Genomic DNA, 18,816 nt, shown 5'->3' with positions numbered 1-18,816 from the left:
AAAGACTTGAGGACAGATAGGGTACACAGGTCTAAATACAGACAGGCCCAAACAACCACTTGTTATATATTAAAAATCCTATGTTTTATGCCCCTCTGATGATACCATTCCCAAGCATTGCCCTGTACCATACCAACTGTGCCTTTGGCTCCCCTTCCCTCCAGCCTTTCCAGAGAACCCTGCCAAAGCTCACAGCACAAATCAAAGGGAGAGAAAGCAGGTAGCGATGTCTTCTCTCCTTCGTCCAACAGCGGTTCTCTCCAGCCAAGTGACAGAGCAGTAACAGAGAGCAGGTTAAGTGTTATTCAAGTACTAGTAGCACCTTGAGTAGTGACAAGAGTGACACTGTGTCTGTCTACTACATCAGTTGTGCTTCACTGTTCTGCTCAAGAAAACAGAGAAATTGAAGCTGAAAAGAAATCTAAAAAAATAATTTAAAAAAAAACCAAATCACTTGATAGTATTCCCATCATGGCCAGAATGCTGGTCCCTAATCCTGTTAATTGCAGTACAAATCTGTCACTGGCAATACTCTTGGCCTGAATTTATCTGAAACTGTCACAGCTTTATGCCTGTTCATGGCTGATGTATTTTCCAGCTCACAGTTGATATACCAAAGAATCCCTCTTAAATTTCAGCTTTCCTTCCTGCATAGAAGCATGTCAATCCCTGTTATTTACTCTTCTGCATCTGCAATCCAAAGAAGCAGAGGACTGAAAGAAACACCAGAAGAGACTGGATATTCCTGAAAAAAACACTAATTTTACTGTTTGATAGAGAAGCCCAAGTCATTTTTTGGGAAGTGCAGAAGTACACACGGGTGCACAGTTAGGATACTTTCATACTAGGGTTGTCAATGACCCAGGAAGAGTAAAGCTGTTTTCAAGACTGCGAAATTGAAGTGATAATGTACAATCAGGACAGAGGTACACTTACTAGAGACTTGGTAATATCTGATGGAGTGCTGCACGTCACTTGAAGGCTTGCAAAGCTAAGCAGATGGAAGTCATTAATGTTCACTGCCCAAAACAACAGCTCTGTGCTCTCAAGAGGCTGGCACTAGTCAATGAGAGGAGGTGAGTTTTATCTTCTTCATGTGGATCCTTGGACAACCCGGCTTTGCTCAAGTATGAGTCACCCACTGCAAAGCTCTCAAGCAGTGCCTGGGGAGCAAAAATCCGCAGGCTGGGACAGGGGGTGCAAAGTAGATCTGCACTGGAATTAAGACATGTCTCGCTTCCTTCCTGTTCTCTGCCTACATTAGGCAAGTGGCTTAGAAGTGCTGCTGCTGGAGAATAGAATTACCACATCTTCAGTCACTCCATGTGCAACCATAAAGAATGGTCCAAAGAGCAAAACAATAAATTAAGTGCAATTAATTTACAGAGACACCATTCTATGTTCTTGCTCACTTGTACTGTCACGTTTTCAGCAACCATCTCAGTATACTTCCCTTTTGTGCACCATCCACTACAGACACAGGTAAAAGAGAGACAGGTAACAGTCAGGCTCCTCACATTCCAGTCATCTCCATTTCTTTTGTAGGAACTTGTTTCCATCAATATATTTGCACAATACCTTATCTTCTCCCACTTCAACTGTCATCTAAATGACCCAACCAGACCTGTTGCTATTGGATTTACTACTTATTTTCCATTACAGTCTCTAACCTGGAATAAAATTATCTATACTTTTTCAAATAGTCAAAATGTGTATCTGTGTAAAAGCCTACTGGGCATTCGCCTTTTTGTTACTGACACAGAAAACTTCCAACACTTCAGAAACTTCAAGTTTAGAGAGAAACCCAGTTTTCTCATAACATACACATAAATGTACACATAAAGCTCAAACAGATAACATTGTAAGATCACAAAATAACACAGCATAACAAGCACCAAAAATATGGGCACATTTTTTTTAATTCTCTGGGAACCACCTTCCAGTCACTCAGAGCATAGAAATCAGAAGTGGCACTTCTAACAAGCTCCACAGACGAAGTATCACAGAAAATCAGTTGTTCTTGCACAATGTCATTGTAATAGTTTGGATTTGTGTTCTTGAGTTGAACCTTGTTCTTGAAATGTACTGAAACAAGCATGCTCCATGGAGCACCAGGTCCACACCCCATCAAAGCTGAGCACAATGCACACTCCTTGCCAGGGTGGCCTCACCAGAACATTGACCATCATGACCCCCATTTATCTTTTCTTTGCACTTGTTTTACTCAAAGTAATATCATGACAATAGCTCATTCTCCTCATTCGAAGCACTCAGGTATCCCTCCTTGTTGAGCTGTCCAGTTGAAAAGTTTCTAGCAAAAATTCTTATTACTGGTTGTATACGTAGGGCCCTGACATATTTCTCTGTTCAAAGTAACAAAGATAACTCACTTCTTTCTACATTAGTCTATTTCTCCTCTGTACAGAAGCTATCTCACGACTCTACATCATCTGAAGATTAGTGCCAAGCTCACTAATAAAAATATCGAACAAGTCTGATTCTGTGGCGAGCCTTAATGAACCAAATTCTGTTGTAAAACACAGTACAATACAACATTCAGTTTGTATTAAGAAAGCATTTCACAGACATTTCAGCTATGGTATATACCCCTAGTAAAAGGATAATACAACAATGATAATCTGACAAACAAAAGTATAAACGTATGCAAAGCACTTGCTACCTCCCAAAATTATTTCACTTAACCTTTTTTAAAACAACAGCAAGAAACACAAACCTACTGCCTTTTAATTTGGAAGCACTGATTAGGTTTGCATGGCAAGGTTTGCATGGCAGAGGGGCCACAGGGGTGGCTTCTGCGAGAAGCTGCCAGAAACTTCCCCAGTGTCTGACAAACATACACCTGCAGCCCATGGAGGTCCTCCATGCTGGAGTGTGGAGCAGCCTGTTTTTGCAGGACCGCACTCCATGGAAGGGACCCACACTGCAGCAGCTCATGAAGAACTGCAGAGCCTGGGAAGGACTCACACTGGAAAAGTTCAAGGAGGACTGTCTCCCCCAGGAAGGACCTCACACTGGAGCACGAGTGTGAAGACTCTTCTCCCTGAGGAAGAAAGAGTGGCAGAGGTGACTTGTAATGAACTGACTGTAACTACCATTTCCCATCGCCCTGAACCACTGTAGGGCAGAAGATATTAATTCAGGAGTAAAATTAAGCACAGGAAGAAGGCTGCAGGGAAGACGTTTTAAGATTTAGTTTTATTTTCTCATTACCCTACTCTGCTTTGACTAGTAATAAATTAAACTAATTTTCCCCAAGTTGAGTCTGTTTTGCCCATGATGGTAATTGGCAAGTGATCTCTCCCTGTCCTTATCTTGACCCGTGAACATTTTATTTTCTCTACCCTGTGCAGTTTAGGAGAGGAGCAATAAAGCAACTTTGGTGGGCACTGGTGTTCAGCCAGGGTCAACCCATCACAGGCACAAAAACAAGAAATATAACATGAAAATCAAACAAAAGACAAATGAAAATGCAAGCCAAGAAAGGCAGGGATTATCCAAGTAATGATTCTTTTATGAGGGCAAGTCAGGAAACCACTCAATTGTCCTGAGCCAACAGGACTGACGTGCTTGTCCAGACGGGGGCTCCACAGGAAATGCCGAGTGCACATTTTTTACATTCTCACTCTAGACTGAGAAAGATTCTGATTTTCTGGAGACATTTCAGTAAGACTTTTGGGAGACATTAAAATTGTGTAGCTCAGGAATGCAAAATGGGAGCCTGGAAAATACCATAACATCCAGTCTATTACACGATGCAGAGCCAGGCTTAACAGGTCTGATAAAGACTGCCTTTCTACAAAAAAAACAAATTCTTCTTACATAAATGATGCCTCACCCTTCCTTTGAAATAGCCTATCCATCTGACAGGCCCAACCAGTTGGTCCAACCAATTCCACACAAACCAGAAACTCTTATCATAAGCACCACCAAACCAAAGTTGTAAGTACTTTGCTCTGATATATCCTCCTTCAAGAGGAAACCTTCTTGCTATTGTCCTGTCAGGAGAATTCAGGCTCTGAACCTTTACTGGCAGAAACACTATGGATGAGTTTCAAAATTTTGAGTGATTTGAACACACGATTCCTGTCCATGCAGAAACAAAGTTCTCAAGGGCTCTGATAATAATCTAAGAATATATATATTGTCCTAATTGTAAGACACCTTCATTGGCTAAAGCTCTGTGGTTGGCTGGGGTACTCTAATGCCTATTTTATTTTTAACAGCCAAGATTGGCAACAGTGAAAACTAAATTCCAGCCTCGATGGGAGTTGAAATATTTATCACCAAAACTTTGATCATGCCAGAGGTAGATAGGTGAGTATAGTAAAGCCAAGGAATTGACCAAATATGGGAAAACGTGGAATACAGTCTTTTTCAGGAGAGATTGATAATCACTCCTCCTTTCTAGCCAAATGAATAATTCATTAGTAAATACAACTATGACAATCATTCCTCCTTTCCAGTGAAATGAATAATTCATTAGTAAATACAACTAAAACAAGAAAAGAAAACCAAAAATGTTCTCAGTGAAAGAGGTTTAGAAAACTCCCATCCTATGCATAAGCATACTTCACTGAGGAGGAAGGAGGCTGTAGGATAGGTTCAGGTTCAGGCAGACAAATTTTGTCACATAGCATGCACTATGCCAAAAGCTTTTGAAGTATTTACTGCTTCAAAAGGCATAGAGATTTTGCTTTAATTTTAAGTATCACTGCTATTTCTCATGGGTTTTATCTTTAAAAGAACTAAATTAGGGAAAGAACCATTGAGTACAAATTCTTCCTATATATAATGTCCTGATGCAAGATGCCCTTTTGCTAGTACTAGAACAGAAAGTCCATTTCACTTGGAATGAAGACAGGACATCTAAACCAGCCTCCTTAAAAGTGTGAGTAAAATGTGGTAATTAATGCTGTATCCTTCCCTTGACCAGTGGATTCACATGCAATTAACCATGAATAAGACAATGAAAGATGCTGTTAGCATAGGTCAGGATAAATCTATACAATTTATTGTTAATTACTGTGGCAGATTTGTGGAGTAAGTCTGATGGTCAGCTCCTATGACAGAATGTATAGAACAAACAAAAAAACCCTACAATAAATCTATTGCCAAAAAGCAACTCATACATCATTTGCTTTTCTATTTAAGCTCAACTTTGATGGATACTGCTGTTTACTACAGTACTAAAATGATGCACAAATATGAGTCGATCGACACTCTTCAATATTTAACATGGTTTGTACACCATAAACAGCTGCTCACATAATGTGGAAATTCTGAAACTATTTCTAAGTCTATGTAAGCCTCAACTTGAGCCAAAAAAAATAAAGTACTGGATTGTTTTGTATGTATTACCAGTTTTTGACAAGCAAGGCAATTTTGCACTTCAATGAAGTCAAGATTGCAAATTTAGCATGAACTGAAGTAGCGTGCAGCAGCTGAGCTGAGGTTCAAGGGAAGGGGATCATCAGCACAGCAATATACAGTACTGAACTGACAAACTTAGTCATCTTGTTATAGAACAAAGAGAGCTGGTAACAACCACGCCACATATTTCCTATGATAAGGCCAACCTAGAATCTGTAAAACAAACAAGAACATAATTTAAAAGTCACAAGCCAAGTCCTGGGAAGAATGCAGCAATGGTAAAAGTGATTAGCAGGGACTCAGGGAACTTAATCCTTAGGACTGTATTTAAAAACAAAAGCAGTGAGAACACTGCAAGCTGTGAGAAATTCTTGCGTTGGTACAGCACTGTACAGTCAGCTGTTTCACGCAACTCAAGAGCATCTTCCTATAGCCTGTTAGTGCTCTACAGAGCAGCTTTAAATCAGTCTCTGCAATTTTAAATTTCTTCATAGTTTTTATGATGGACACATCCTTTTGAGATGTGAAACTAAAATAAGCAGCTCTTACTGCCTGAGCTAACAGAGTATCAGTAGTACTCCGCATGGAAAATCCCCTTAGGCCCTCTGATCACTAGGAAGCACAGCCATCATCAACTCCTGAAAAACAGGCACACATTAAAACTAGAACCATATATTGGCAATACAATTCAGATGTATTCTTCTAATCTGCCTCAGCACTCTTTGGAAAACAGCTCAGCAGTTGTGGGGTTGGATATACAGACACTTCTGAAGACCTGCATCAGCCTCACCCTATGACAGAGCTTCACAGCGTCACTGTGCAAGATCCCAGGGCTGCTTTTGCACTGTTTGTTTACTCAAGTGGAGAGTTCACTGCTGCAGATCAATACATTTTCTAGTTCACAACAGATCTTTGCCACAGGATATCACTAAAATGGTACCTCTCTCTGGGACTGAGGTAGTACAATATTTAAAGCAGTAGCTTCTCTTTGCCAGGGATAAATGCACAACAGAATTTACAAGTCACAACACCACCATCTGGTACCAGTGCTAGTGGGAGAGAGAGCTAACACACTGACATCTAGCAAGCAGCTGTCAAAGCTGGAGAGAAATGCCCCGGGTAGGATCACAGCCTAGATTTCATGCCTTTGCAGAAGGAGCCACCCAACTGCATCCAGCGCTTCCAGCTCTGAGCTCCTTCCTGAGGTGAGACAGCTAAGTCACACTGCAAAAAGACACTCACAAAAAGACTCTGTCGTCCTCTACTGTAACCCAGCAACCAGGATGGGTACATGGGTTTGGTAATAGACCACTTCTCAAATCTGTCCTTACTTTCACAGGGATATCAACACAGGCTTTTCACATCTCAAGCATTTCCCCACCAAGCCACTGGATATTCTAGGACAAGTGGTCATCCTTCCTTGTTATACATGTTGCATTCTCCACACTTCAATCTTGCCCTCCCATCACAGTGCATGCACAGTCAAGCTGGCTCCATAATCAATTCCTCTCCTTCTCCCTGGCCCCATATAAATTATTTAACATAACAAGAGCAGCTTCAATGGGAACTTAACATGCCAAGGACTACCTAGCAGTCTGGCTACTAATCTAATCCTCCAATATTGAAAAGGCAGGACTCAAGTCTGCTCAGATTCCCATGTGGGATTTGTGGGAGGCTGTATCTTATAGGCATGCTGGCCACTGAATCAAAACAGGGTAAGTATACACCTAAGATGCATGGCAAACACTTAAGAAGCAGCAAGTCAGTAATGCACATGCCCACCCAGGGAAATTTAGTAATTAAGCCCTTCAGGTGTCTAATCACCATTTTGCATACTTAAAAAAATAAAACCCGAACACAAAACCAACCAGTCAAAAAAAAAGAAAAAAAGAAAAAAAAAAAAGATTTCCTGAAAAGGGCAACACAGTCAAAGCAGTTTTAAAACGGCAAAGAATTTTAATTGTTTATTAAAATAATCAGGCATGTAACAATCAGGTGTTAGTAGAATGAAATTAAAAGTGAACAGTCAATAAACATCTTTATGCTTTTCTGTTAATTTTCCAAGAATACAATTAGAGTCTTTCATGACAGCACTACTAAAACTTCCATGAGACACCGGTAAATTAATACTTAGGAGAGTCAGTAATGTGTTATATGACAGCATGGGCTTCCCAAACTGGGAGAACTCAATTAATCCAAACAAAAATTCATGAAAAATTGGAAGGCTTAAAGCAACCAAAAGTCTGACATTACTTACTGTTTAGCTGCAACAACAAAATTGTTTGTATGATAATTTAGTAATATTTTCCTATTAAAATCTACCATAGTGGTTTTTATCCTTACCAATCCTTCCTAAGAAAACAGTCTGTTCTTCTGGGAGGACATTGTATATAACCTGCCAAATCCACACTATTTGACATTTATCAGGGAAAGCAGCATGTTGTCATCAGTGTAAATAATGCTGCTTGTCCCAGATCCCACTGAGTCACCATATTGACCTGCTGCGAGCAAAAGCAAAACTTGGAGGAGAAATCTACCCCAGTTTACTACTGTGTTGTCGAGCCAGTCAATCAGAATTTTACTGCAATAATACTAGAGATTTTGGGTTGCCTTACAGAGCCCTGGAATATGACCAAGTAAAAGCTCCACCTGCCACAAAACACAATGAATTCTATGTCATAGCTCTAGCAGTGCAGAGAGCAGTGCAAATTATTTGGAAAGGAAAAACAAAGGGGAGATAAGTTTTAAGAGCCAGTCCACTATCCACTCTGCTCATTTTGCAATCTGAATCATGTAATGGGAGGGGAAAAGAGGTAAGAAGAGCACTCCATTCTATGTTCTACCACTAGACGTGCCTAAAAGTGCACTAAGTAGATGAAAAGTAAATTTGAGGTTATTAAAGAAACATAAATTACAAGAAACTTTTTTTAATAAATGGATGCCAAATTTATGCCAAATAAACACATCCATCTGTATGCTGCCTAAAAGCCTTACACATGCAAACATATATATGTATGTATATGTATTAAATGTAAGTATGCATGTATATGGTTCTTAAGCACTGGTGTGCACAATTCTTAAAGCTTTATATATTAAAATTCTTAAAGCTATATAAATATATTACGACAAAAATAAAAGAACTGAAAACATAACTGTGGTGGGGAATAAATCTATTAGCCTAAATCATGTCCTAATGAACTGTGGTGGTTATTTGTGTAACATCTCTGAAAGGAAGAAGAATGGCTGATTAGGAACCAAAGACCTTTGCTATTTTCTGGATCTTTCAATTTTCATTGACCTTAAAGCTGTAGTTAAATTTGCTTTAGTAGTTTGCTGAAAATGCCTGGAACACTCATTGCCCTGTAGATCTTCCCAAGCCGCTCAAAGCTTATTTCTTCTGATTCCAATTTTCCCTGTATAAAAGTGAAGCCAGCCAGAAATCTCACACACAGCTGTGAACCCCAAATGCAATTTGGTGTCACTGGATGTACCAGTATTGAAAACTTTGGGAAACAAAACTAAAATTTAAATATAAACACATGAAAAGGTTTAAGCAGAAAATATGAAGAGTCTTGTGTTCAAAGATATCACTTAATACTAAGCATCGCAGGGAAAACTATAAGCTCCCCAACAATTTGCAGTGTAAGGGTTGATGCTGAACAATCTCAAAATTTTACCCTTGTCACCATAAAGAATTGCCCTGACTCAGTGTTTCTGAAATACTACCACATATTTTTGACTACGTAACATTTCCCTCTACAAAAAAAAGATCAAAAAAAGGGAGGAAACTGCCATTATATCAATATAAGACCTATATGAATGCCTGCAACTGGTATTGGCATGAAAATAACTTTTTATTATTAAACAGAAACATGCATTGTATATGCTAATGAAAAAAAACATAAGGAACATGGTTTTTTTGGAGCATAGTAGTCTTTTTTTTTCTAGTAGATCATCACAATGACAGAGAAAGGCATTCACATATATTTTTGGAATTAAAAACAATGGGATGTCATATTTTTTAAAATAACAGCATTATGCTTTGGTTCCCAAAAGAGATGTCTTATCCTAATACTATTTAAATAAAGTGTTCCACTACTTACAGTAAACACTGTCAGGCATTTTAGCATCAAATGAGTAACAGCCAAGTATATCCTTCATATTTCCCTGCCTACTTTGTGACAGTTCATTCTAATACTTACAGAAAATTGAAGAATGATCAATTATAACATTTCCTAGTAAGGCTTGGAGGAGATAGCACACCAGAAGGATTTTTTATCAGCCAGGTGTTGCAACTAAACTCCTCCTTCTTTTTTTGCATATTGAAAAAAAAAAACCACAACAAACCCAACCCCCCCAAAAACCCACAAAAAACATTTCCACTACAATAAGAAAATAACTCATTGCACACCTTTAAATTGCAACAGCGATTTGATCAAACACCCTGCCATTTTTTTACCTTCATTATAACTGAATTCTGGAATTCACTGGAGTTTACATCACAGTTAAGTTGGGTCAGAATCTAGGCACAAATCCCATACTACATTGCCTACTTCCATTAATTACTTTGCTCACTTTGCAGTAGAGAAATGTTTCTACTTACAGTTTAAATTCATTCCACAACCAACCATGTTAAAGGTAGAGTAACATTAGGTTGTTGAAGAGAGACAAAATTTTTTAATATAGCATTTTAATTTGTGCTATTGAAAAAGACATATTATGTGAAATATTTTTTAAAAAAATTTAATCTTTATGCCTCACATTTATGCCCAAATCATATTGTTTGAGCACATATTTCACTTTATACATTAGGTATAGTGCCAGTTGATCAGTAGGACTGTCTAAGTCTAGTAACCAAGTAAAAAATAAAACTAAAAAAAAAAGAACCAAAATAAACCAACCAACCAAAAACAAGCAAAAAAACCCACAAAAACCCCAAACAACACACTAGATAACCCCAAAAATAAAACCCCACAACCAAAACAAACAACAAAAAGGCCCCGAACAAAAAAAACCCAAAAAAACACAAAAAAACTTTTAAAAACCCCAAAATATAAAGCAACAAAACAACAAAAAGGCAAATAAAATCAAGGAAGCTAAAAAAGCCCCACAAAACATTTAACCTGAGCATCACAGCTAACAAAATATCTTATGAACTGGTTTGGATCTATTGTATCTTCAGGTATCCAAACATTCAAATTTCCCACTAAGTCAGTGCAGCCTTCTCCCAGGTGATCAATCTGTTCTACCTTTCAAATAGCATTTAGTACAAAATGTGCCAGTTGTTTATGACCTGCATCCACTCTCATCCTACTTAAACCTGATGCTAGCATATCTTGACTGTAAATCATCAACAACAAAAATGTTGACTAATGAAATTAGAGCAGCAGAAAACTGTTTACATGTCAAAGAAATTATTCACATGGCACAGCAGCCTCCATTTGTATGGTCCTGTCCTTATATTTAGATGAACTCTATGCATTTCTTGATCCTGACGTCCTTCATTAGGATCTGAGTTTTAAATGCCACTGCCCTAAAAAAACCCAAACCGTAACACCCTAGGCAGTGGAGAAGTAGTGAAGCAGAAAAAAATGGTCATTACATTTAAAAACTGAAATGGTGTTCTAACTGCAGGACTGTTTAAGTCATACAAAGGAGATGGGCTATGCATCCACATAAGGAGTCTAGTAACCAGAGCTGTGGCCCAAGTACTGCCATCAAGACTGAGCTGCTCATCAGATACTTCCTTTCACATATGAGGGAGCAGGGTTTAACTCCACTTCACTGTTTGTCGGGACAAAGGAAGCTATTATTCTACTACTCCAAAGATGGAGCAAAGTAACCAAGTGGTACTACTCTAGGCCTGGTACATTTTTTGTACCTCTCTATTACAGAATAGTCTATATATTCAAACAGAAGTTTTCATCCAGATGCTAAAATTTTTTGTTTCACTTCAAATCTAGACCTTAGACAAGAGTTTATCTGCTGACATCTCATCATTAATCAACTTCAGGGATTAAGAACAACAACAAAAAAATGGCACACACACTAAAAAAAGAAGTATCGTACCTATAGCCTCAAGATTGTATGCAGCCCATCAGAACAATTTATCAGGCCCAATCTTTGTTCTGTAAGTCAGGAGTTTGGGGAACAGAGCTGGCCATCAGCCAGATTAACTGCTCTAGATGTCTGTTCACCAAGGGCTGCCAGAGGATCTCCACTCCTCTCCCATCCCCATCATATAATTTGAGCTGTGTCCATACAAGACAAGTATTTCATACAAGAGAAAATACATCTGAAACACACAAAAGCAGCGTGTTGTCCACATGACAACATTTCTTGTAAACTTGCGAGGTGGATGCCAGTCACATACCACCCAAGCAAGGAGAGGAGTGTGTGCCTACATGGCAGTGAAGAGCTTGACCCCCGAGCTCCCCCATTAGATGCTACAGGGCTTGCTGAAGACAAGATGACATGTAACTGTCTTCAGAAAAGAGGAAGAAAATCGACAGTTACAAGCTACTTGTGACTGAGTTTGAAGAAATAATTCCATTCAAAAGGGCTTTTTTGAGTCTGACCTGATTTTTCCCAAGTTTTGCACCCTTTTAACAAACAGCTGAGGTTGAAGCTCATGTTACCAGTGTTTAGGAGTCTATTTTTTGAAGACTACTTTTCACTAGCATTCTTCATTCCAAAACTGGGTAGGTCTTTAAAAATAAACTTCATAGGAATACAGTAAAAAGGAAATAGTACAGAAGCATAAAAATAGACTCAGGAGTCCAATAACAAACTATAAATCATTCATTTCCATCACACATTGACTTGCAGCAACATTTCTGCTTATACTAAAGAAAGTAGTTCAGAACATTTAGGGATAGGTTCATTCCCTCTAACCAGAAAGCATTTTAACTTGCTCCCAAAACAAGGAAATCACAGGTAACCATGGTGTAACCTACCTCTCTTGGCTTAGACGTATTTCAGTGCTATCCTGCTGTGCCTGATAGAAAGTCTGTCCAAGTCCCTTGTAAACTCAAGGGAGACCTCATAAAAGCTTGGATCCTACTCCTGGGATGTCTACTGCAGACCTGCACTCCTTATTGAAACACATTAACTTTGTATCAAGAAGTTAAAGACATCAAGAAGAGTTGAAATGGGGTTGGGAGGGGAAGGAGTATTAAAAAATATTGAAGATTATCATGGCTAAAGTCAAATCAAGTGATAAAGGAACATGCACTGCATCTGCAGCTATTGGAGGCTTGCTCTTGCCACCCTCAGCCCAGTAAATTAGCTTGATGCCATGATTTTTTGTTGGAACTGACACAGTTCAGACTACTTAGCTAGCCTCTGAACTGCATTTAATGCTTACTTTAATCAGTGTATGCATCAGTCACACCCATCATCTAGCTGCAAAAAAGTAAATATAACTACATAAGAGAATAACTTAGAAAAGCAGATAGCCCACATTGGCTACAGTAAAGATTTATTGGTTCTAGTGAAGAAATATATAATATGAAATAATATATCCAAATCATTTGATCATAATGATAAATGATAGGAGTTGCCTTTGATCCAAGACAACTAAAAAAAGTGGTTTTGACTGAGAAGAGAAAAATAACCCACCACTAAAAATTCTAATTAGCATGAGTAATATTATATGAACTGATTCAATACAGAAAACCCACTTTATTTCTGTGGGTTTCCTCTCAAAAAAAGGACTTCTAATAATGTGCAATTTATCTTTATTTTACCGAAGTTTACTATTATTATGCCTAATTTCTAATATTATCAGATAGAAAAATCTTCATGTTCCATAGCTAATCAAGTTTCATAACCCAACTTGCTCCCTCACAGAATCCTTCAAGGACAATCCCCCCATGTTACTTGAGGGAAAAAAAAGGTCAAATGCATGAAACCATCCAGTTAATAATGCAGAATCAACAGGTCATAAAACCCTTATTTAAAAGTATAATATCACCGTATTTGTTTTCCTTAACAACCTCAACTGCTCTGTAATTTTTCAGGGGACCTATACAGCTGGCACCTCACTTGCAAAAAAAGCAGGCAGACACACCTGTAAGCCACTCCAAGGCAGACTAAAGTATAGGTCTAATAGGCTTAACACAGAGATTTCCCCCTGCCAATTAGTAGAAGATCCAATCAGGTTGCAAATGGTGAGATATACAACAGAAAGAACTGTGTTCAGTCATCTTCTTTCCCAATTAGCAGACACTTCCTCCCTGGGCTAAGTGAAAATCTTTAATTTTGGGAGACTAGCAAATTTAGTATTATAGGCAAAGTCTGTTTGAAAAAAGTTTCAAGTTTAAAACACAACTTTTCCTTGAGCTCTGGCAATTGTACTGCTATCAACAGAATTTCTATCACAATAGTGCCAGTATAGTACAGAAATTTTTTTAAACACTAACTGGGTCAAGAAATCAAGCCTATCATTTATCTATGGAGAAAAAATATGTAGATTTACATTAACAAACACTGCTTACAGATGACATGCTGCAGCCCAGCTACTGTCCTGCATTCTTTGTGCACCACAAACTCACCATCAATCTCAGTACCAAGGAATCTGAGATTTCATTATCTCTAGTAAATCAGCACTGACTAGACAGTATATGTGCAGAACAAAAAATCAGATTCATAATAAGGAATAAAGAAATAATATAATAATAATAAAAGATAATATAATACATAATAATAAGAAATAAAGAGAATTCTAGATTAGTCCTTATAAGAAAAATACAGCAAGGAGTATTTTACATGTCAGGTTGGAAAGCAGAGTGTAGCATCTATGTTAGGTTCTAGAGAATCAGAGAAGTAATCCTAGCTTCTGTTCTGCACAGCAGGAGACCAGAAGTAATCCTCCAGTCATAGAAAGGATTGCATGGTAGTTAAGCCTTTGTAACAGTAGCTGTGGGCTCACCTTGTACGGCTGTCTTGGAAGAGCAGTCTCAAGTCTTAGTATAAGCATAATTAGGGAGAAAGCCGTGAAAAAAAATAACTGTTCAAGGTAAAATCAACACTATCACTCACTTACATAATCATAACATTAATGTGTAACCCCTTGAGTAGATTGCTCCCTTGAGTGCTTTTAAAATCTTCCAATCTGTGAGAACGTTACCACATTTATCACGGCAGTATTAATTAAGCAGTGGAATAGAACTGTTCACATCTCATTTTATCTATCTTTCAGGTTGGGTGAAGCTGTGTATGTTGCTGCTGTTTTTAAAATAATAATAGTAATAATAATAATAACAACAACAGAAAGAAAAAGAGAAAAGAGAAATTTCTCCAAAATATGTATAAATGGCTAAGCATTATACACTACTAACTTAAAGCAATTCAGTCCATGAATCAAAAGAGTTTTCTTAAGCCTCCATGAGAATAACAGTTTTATTCGCCTTCCTGAGAAAACTACTGGTTTTTCCTATTGTTTTAAATAAAATCTTATAAATAAACCCAGGATTAAACTGTTCTTATGTAATTTATTTTCCTATGCGTGCAAATAAAACCAACCACCAAAAGCAGTATTTACTAACACTCCTCAGGAGCAGCCAAGATACTCTACTAAACTTCATGCTGCACAGTCAAGAAGCTTAGCATAAGCTCATAGCACTAATACTTCTGTGTACAAGGTGAACTACGTGCTACTATAAACATATTTCTTAGTTCCTGTCTCTTGCCAGCAGCCAATGGAGTGACAAATAACAAACCCTTCAGGAGCACATCTATCCTTTTAAGCAGAAATGGGAGCTAACAGAACAACATAGCCAGGAGATTGAAAACAGTATCTACAGTAGGAGAGCAAAGAAGAGGAAGAAAAATGGAAGTGGGTGGACAGCAGCTGAGCAGCAATAGAAAATGGAAGGGGTGGGAAGGCAAAAATGAGATGAATAGGGAAGGAGACAAACGAGATGTTAAAAGAGACAGAAGACAAAATTAACAAGAGTTAGTCTAAAACAGCACTTCTGAAATCCTGGCTCAGCCAAAGGAAATTACAAAGTCAGCCTGACAGGAAGAGTAAGTCAATTACAATGCTGCTGTCAGCGTCTCACTTCTTGAGTGGTGTTGCCAAGAGTCAGTCATGGCTGGGAAGTACTGGCCTACTGCACGGCTGGGACAGGTGCTGCAATGACTCTGTTAGCTGTGTGCCTCGTGAATAGATGTAGCAGAGAGTAAGCACCACTTATTGGGAATGGGAAAAGGGAGGAAGGGGTAATCACCAGTGAACTCTACTGGAAATGAGATCAAGCTCTTATTAACTAGTCCACACACTAAAACAGCTCCCACACAAGTCACACTTAATCCAAAGCACTAGGAAAGCAAGAAAGCATTTTGTTAAACAGAGCCCCAAAAACTTATCAGGAATTGAGGTGAACTACTGTGCAAAGATACAAAAATTACATGAAAATGATATCTATAGTAGGCAAAAAGTTTCCATCCAGCATTCTTCAAAAATTCCTGAAATTGTAACTGATAAAGAAAGAAAGCTCTTGATAGGCAATATATCCAATGCAAGGAGAACTGTGATGTTTAGGGAAGTGCTCCAAGGTACAACTGCAACGCTTTAATATATTTTAATTCATTAAAGACATTAGCTACATAAGATAACATGCTGCCCTTACAATCTGCAGTATCTTGGCCTAATAATCAGTCCATACAGAATCAAAGTGCAAAAGGAAATGAAGTTTCCTCAAGGTACCCATCCTAACTGACCTTCACCAAAACACAAATAAACATAGAAGAGACTGCAGGTATGGATGGACATCATAACCACCTCTCCCCTGTGTTTATTCAGTAATGCAAATAAGAACTGAATCATGTTTTACAGGTTTTTATAATTGAATATAGTGTAGTATTGGCCTTCCATTAAGCTGATGTACACTGCATCATTAGCTCAAAGGGAACCTGGGAAGAAGCTAAAGGCCAATTTTTACCAAGAAACACTACCAAAAACACAGAAAATGTGTAAGCTGAAAACGTACCATGAATGTCTCTTCTGTACTTCTTTTTCTTTGTACTGGAGCAACTGGAAATTCAAGAAGGGACTTTACCGTCTTCCTTTTGGCTTTTTCCATTTGAATGTTAGTAAAATAGTTGACAGCAGCAAACTCAATAAGAGCAGAGAACACAAAGGCAAAGCAAACCGCTATGAACCAGTCCATGGCAGTAGCATAGGATACTTTTGGCAGTGAATGTCTTGCACTGATGCTCAGTGTCGTCATTGTCAACACTGTGGTTATTCCTTCAAAAAAAATAAAGCCAAAGAACTGTTGAATCAAAGTAAAACAAAGCAAGAACTGGCAAGCAGTTTCAAACAAAGAATTTTAAATCACTTGTGAGTCTTTCTCTGCTGCCTGTGAACACTGCATCAGATCTAAGTCATGGCAACCGTCACATATCCATGAGCAGCCAAGCCCACAGTTAACCACTTTTTAAAGGAGGCACAGGAAGCCATGGCTTCAGCAGATCATCTGAAGTTCACATGAAGAAAACGCAGAAGCCTTTGTTTCATTTTTTTTTCACATCAAGTTCAGTAGAATTTTTTACAAGTTATTTTCTAAACATTTGAATAAAATTTAAGTTGTTAAATTGGGGAATACTCCTCAGATGGCAACAAAAACATGACTTTTCCTGTAAAGGGTTCTGAATGCCACCTATTACCCTGCATCTGTGCCTCTGATCACACTCGTAATCCAGGAGCCATTAAATCATGACAAATTGTTTTGGTGCTAAGGAAGAATATTATGTTAAAAACTCTGTTAGTTAAGAAAATATCACCTTTTTTTACAGCCTTCTGCTACTAGTCAGCCAATGAAATTTAATTAGAATTTCATCTTCTGAAAGAACAACTTTAATTAAAAAGTGTGCAAGCATGAACACTGAACTCAAAATACGGCCACTTCATGGTAGTACTTCAAATGCAAATACATGCTGTATTAAAACAAATGAATGAGGTCTTTTTTTCTCTGTTTTCATCAAAAAAAAACATCCCATATCATACGAAAGTAAAACCCCAAGAATGTAGTGAACACTGCATAAATCCTAGCATGATAACCTCAAGGATGAGTGACTACAAATAGACATGTTTTTACTCTTATGAAAAGAACACTGTACCCATTCTAATTCAAGATGCAATTCTTAGCTCAGAAGAATTTAAGCTCATTAAGGATATGTTTTTCAACAGATTCCCCACATCCCTGTTTGCTAAATGATGGCATTCCATCAAGGTAATATGATTAAAAAAAGCTTCACCTACACATTGCCATACAGAGAACTGGTCACCATGAAATCAATCCTTCCCACTAAAGAAGAAAAATGAAAAAAAGAGTAATAGCCAGGTCATGAGAGCTCAAAGGATATCTCAGAGTTTTCAAGAGGATAAAAAATACAGATGCAAGCTCACAAAACCTTCTTCAGTGGGACGGTGTTGAAAACCACACCACTGAAAATGTTTAAGTCCTAGAAAAAGAATAAATTATGAAAAGTTGTTTGAGTTTGTTTTTTCCCCTGGAGGAGACACATCCCTGTTTAGCCCTATCCTTTCTAAGGACCTGAGTGGATCTTCGTCCACTTCAAGCCAAAAGTTTGTCTGAATTGTTTCTAAAAGCAATTGTTTAATAAATGTAAAAATACGATAAAGTGAAATAAATGACCAAACAGTAAGCAAAAACAAGGATGAGACGGGAGGCTGTGACAATATTATAGTTTACTGACACTCTTTATCAGATTTTTCCCTGTTAAATCATTCTTCTGGAAGACTTGGAGCTGCCAGTACAACTGCCCATATATGTCATAGGGATTTACAGGGTCGGGAATTAATTTCTGGTAAAAATATTGTATTTGCACATACACTGTATTTATCCAAAGCTAAATATTGACAAGCTTCTGACTTAAGATGCACATAGACATTAAGTTTTAACATTAATTTTTATATTCAAATACTATTAATATATTTTTATATGGTTAAAAGTTGTTCTAAAAATAATGCTGTCTTTCCACTCTCCCACAATCACCAGATTTCAGGTGTCTGAAGCTCGGACTGCAGAAATCATGGACCGATGTCCCTTAGTCCTTCATGTTACCTTTGCCAAGTTCTCCCTAATCCTGCAGTGTCCAACGGAACGATCTTTTGGTTAGCCTCTTCTGACAGTTCCACTAGAAAGCTGGTACCAGAGCAGTATTATGGCTTCTTTCCTATCTCTTGCCTATCTCTTTTTCTCTTTTAAAAATAAACCTTTGGAAAACAGGGCCCCTGTCATAATTTGTCTCAAAACTAGGAAGACACTTGCTGCCATATTTTCAGTAAGTTGCTATCAAATGCATTTTAGTGAGTTATCTGTAAGTTAGTGGATGCCCAAACTATTTTTTTTTTAGCTTCACATACATGAAATTACACATATTACATTTATTGCT

The 18,816-nt window shown here is 38.0% G+C and overlaps 1 protein-coding gene across 1 annotated transcript in view; it reads right to left on the bottom strand.

Moving 5' to 3' along the window:
• The window catches only part of GABRA4 (gamma-aminobutyric acid type A receptor subunit alpha4), a 49,004-nt gene that overhangs the window by 13,027 nt on the left and 17,161 nt on the right, over positions 1–18,816 (bottom strand). Inside the window, exon 8 of the mRNA XM_039550853.1 lies at positions 16,386–16,645. Within this exon, the coding sequence (XP_039406787.1) occupies positions 16,386–16,645 (260 nt within the window). The remainder of the gene's footprint in view (positions 1–16,385; positions 16,646–18,816) is intronic.

The sequence above is a fragment of the Corvus cornix genome, chromosome 4 (assembly GCF_000738735.6).
Source record: "Corvus cornix cornix isolate S_Up_H32 chromosome 4, ASM73873v5, whole genome shotgun sequence".
Classification (NCBI taxonomy): Eukaryota; Metazoa; Chordata; class Aves; order Passeriformes; family Corvidae; genus Corvus; species Corvus cornix.
The sequence above is the reverse complement of the archived record's forward strand: the minus strand, read 5'-3'. Positions and strand labels throughout refer to the sequence as shown.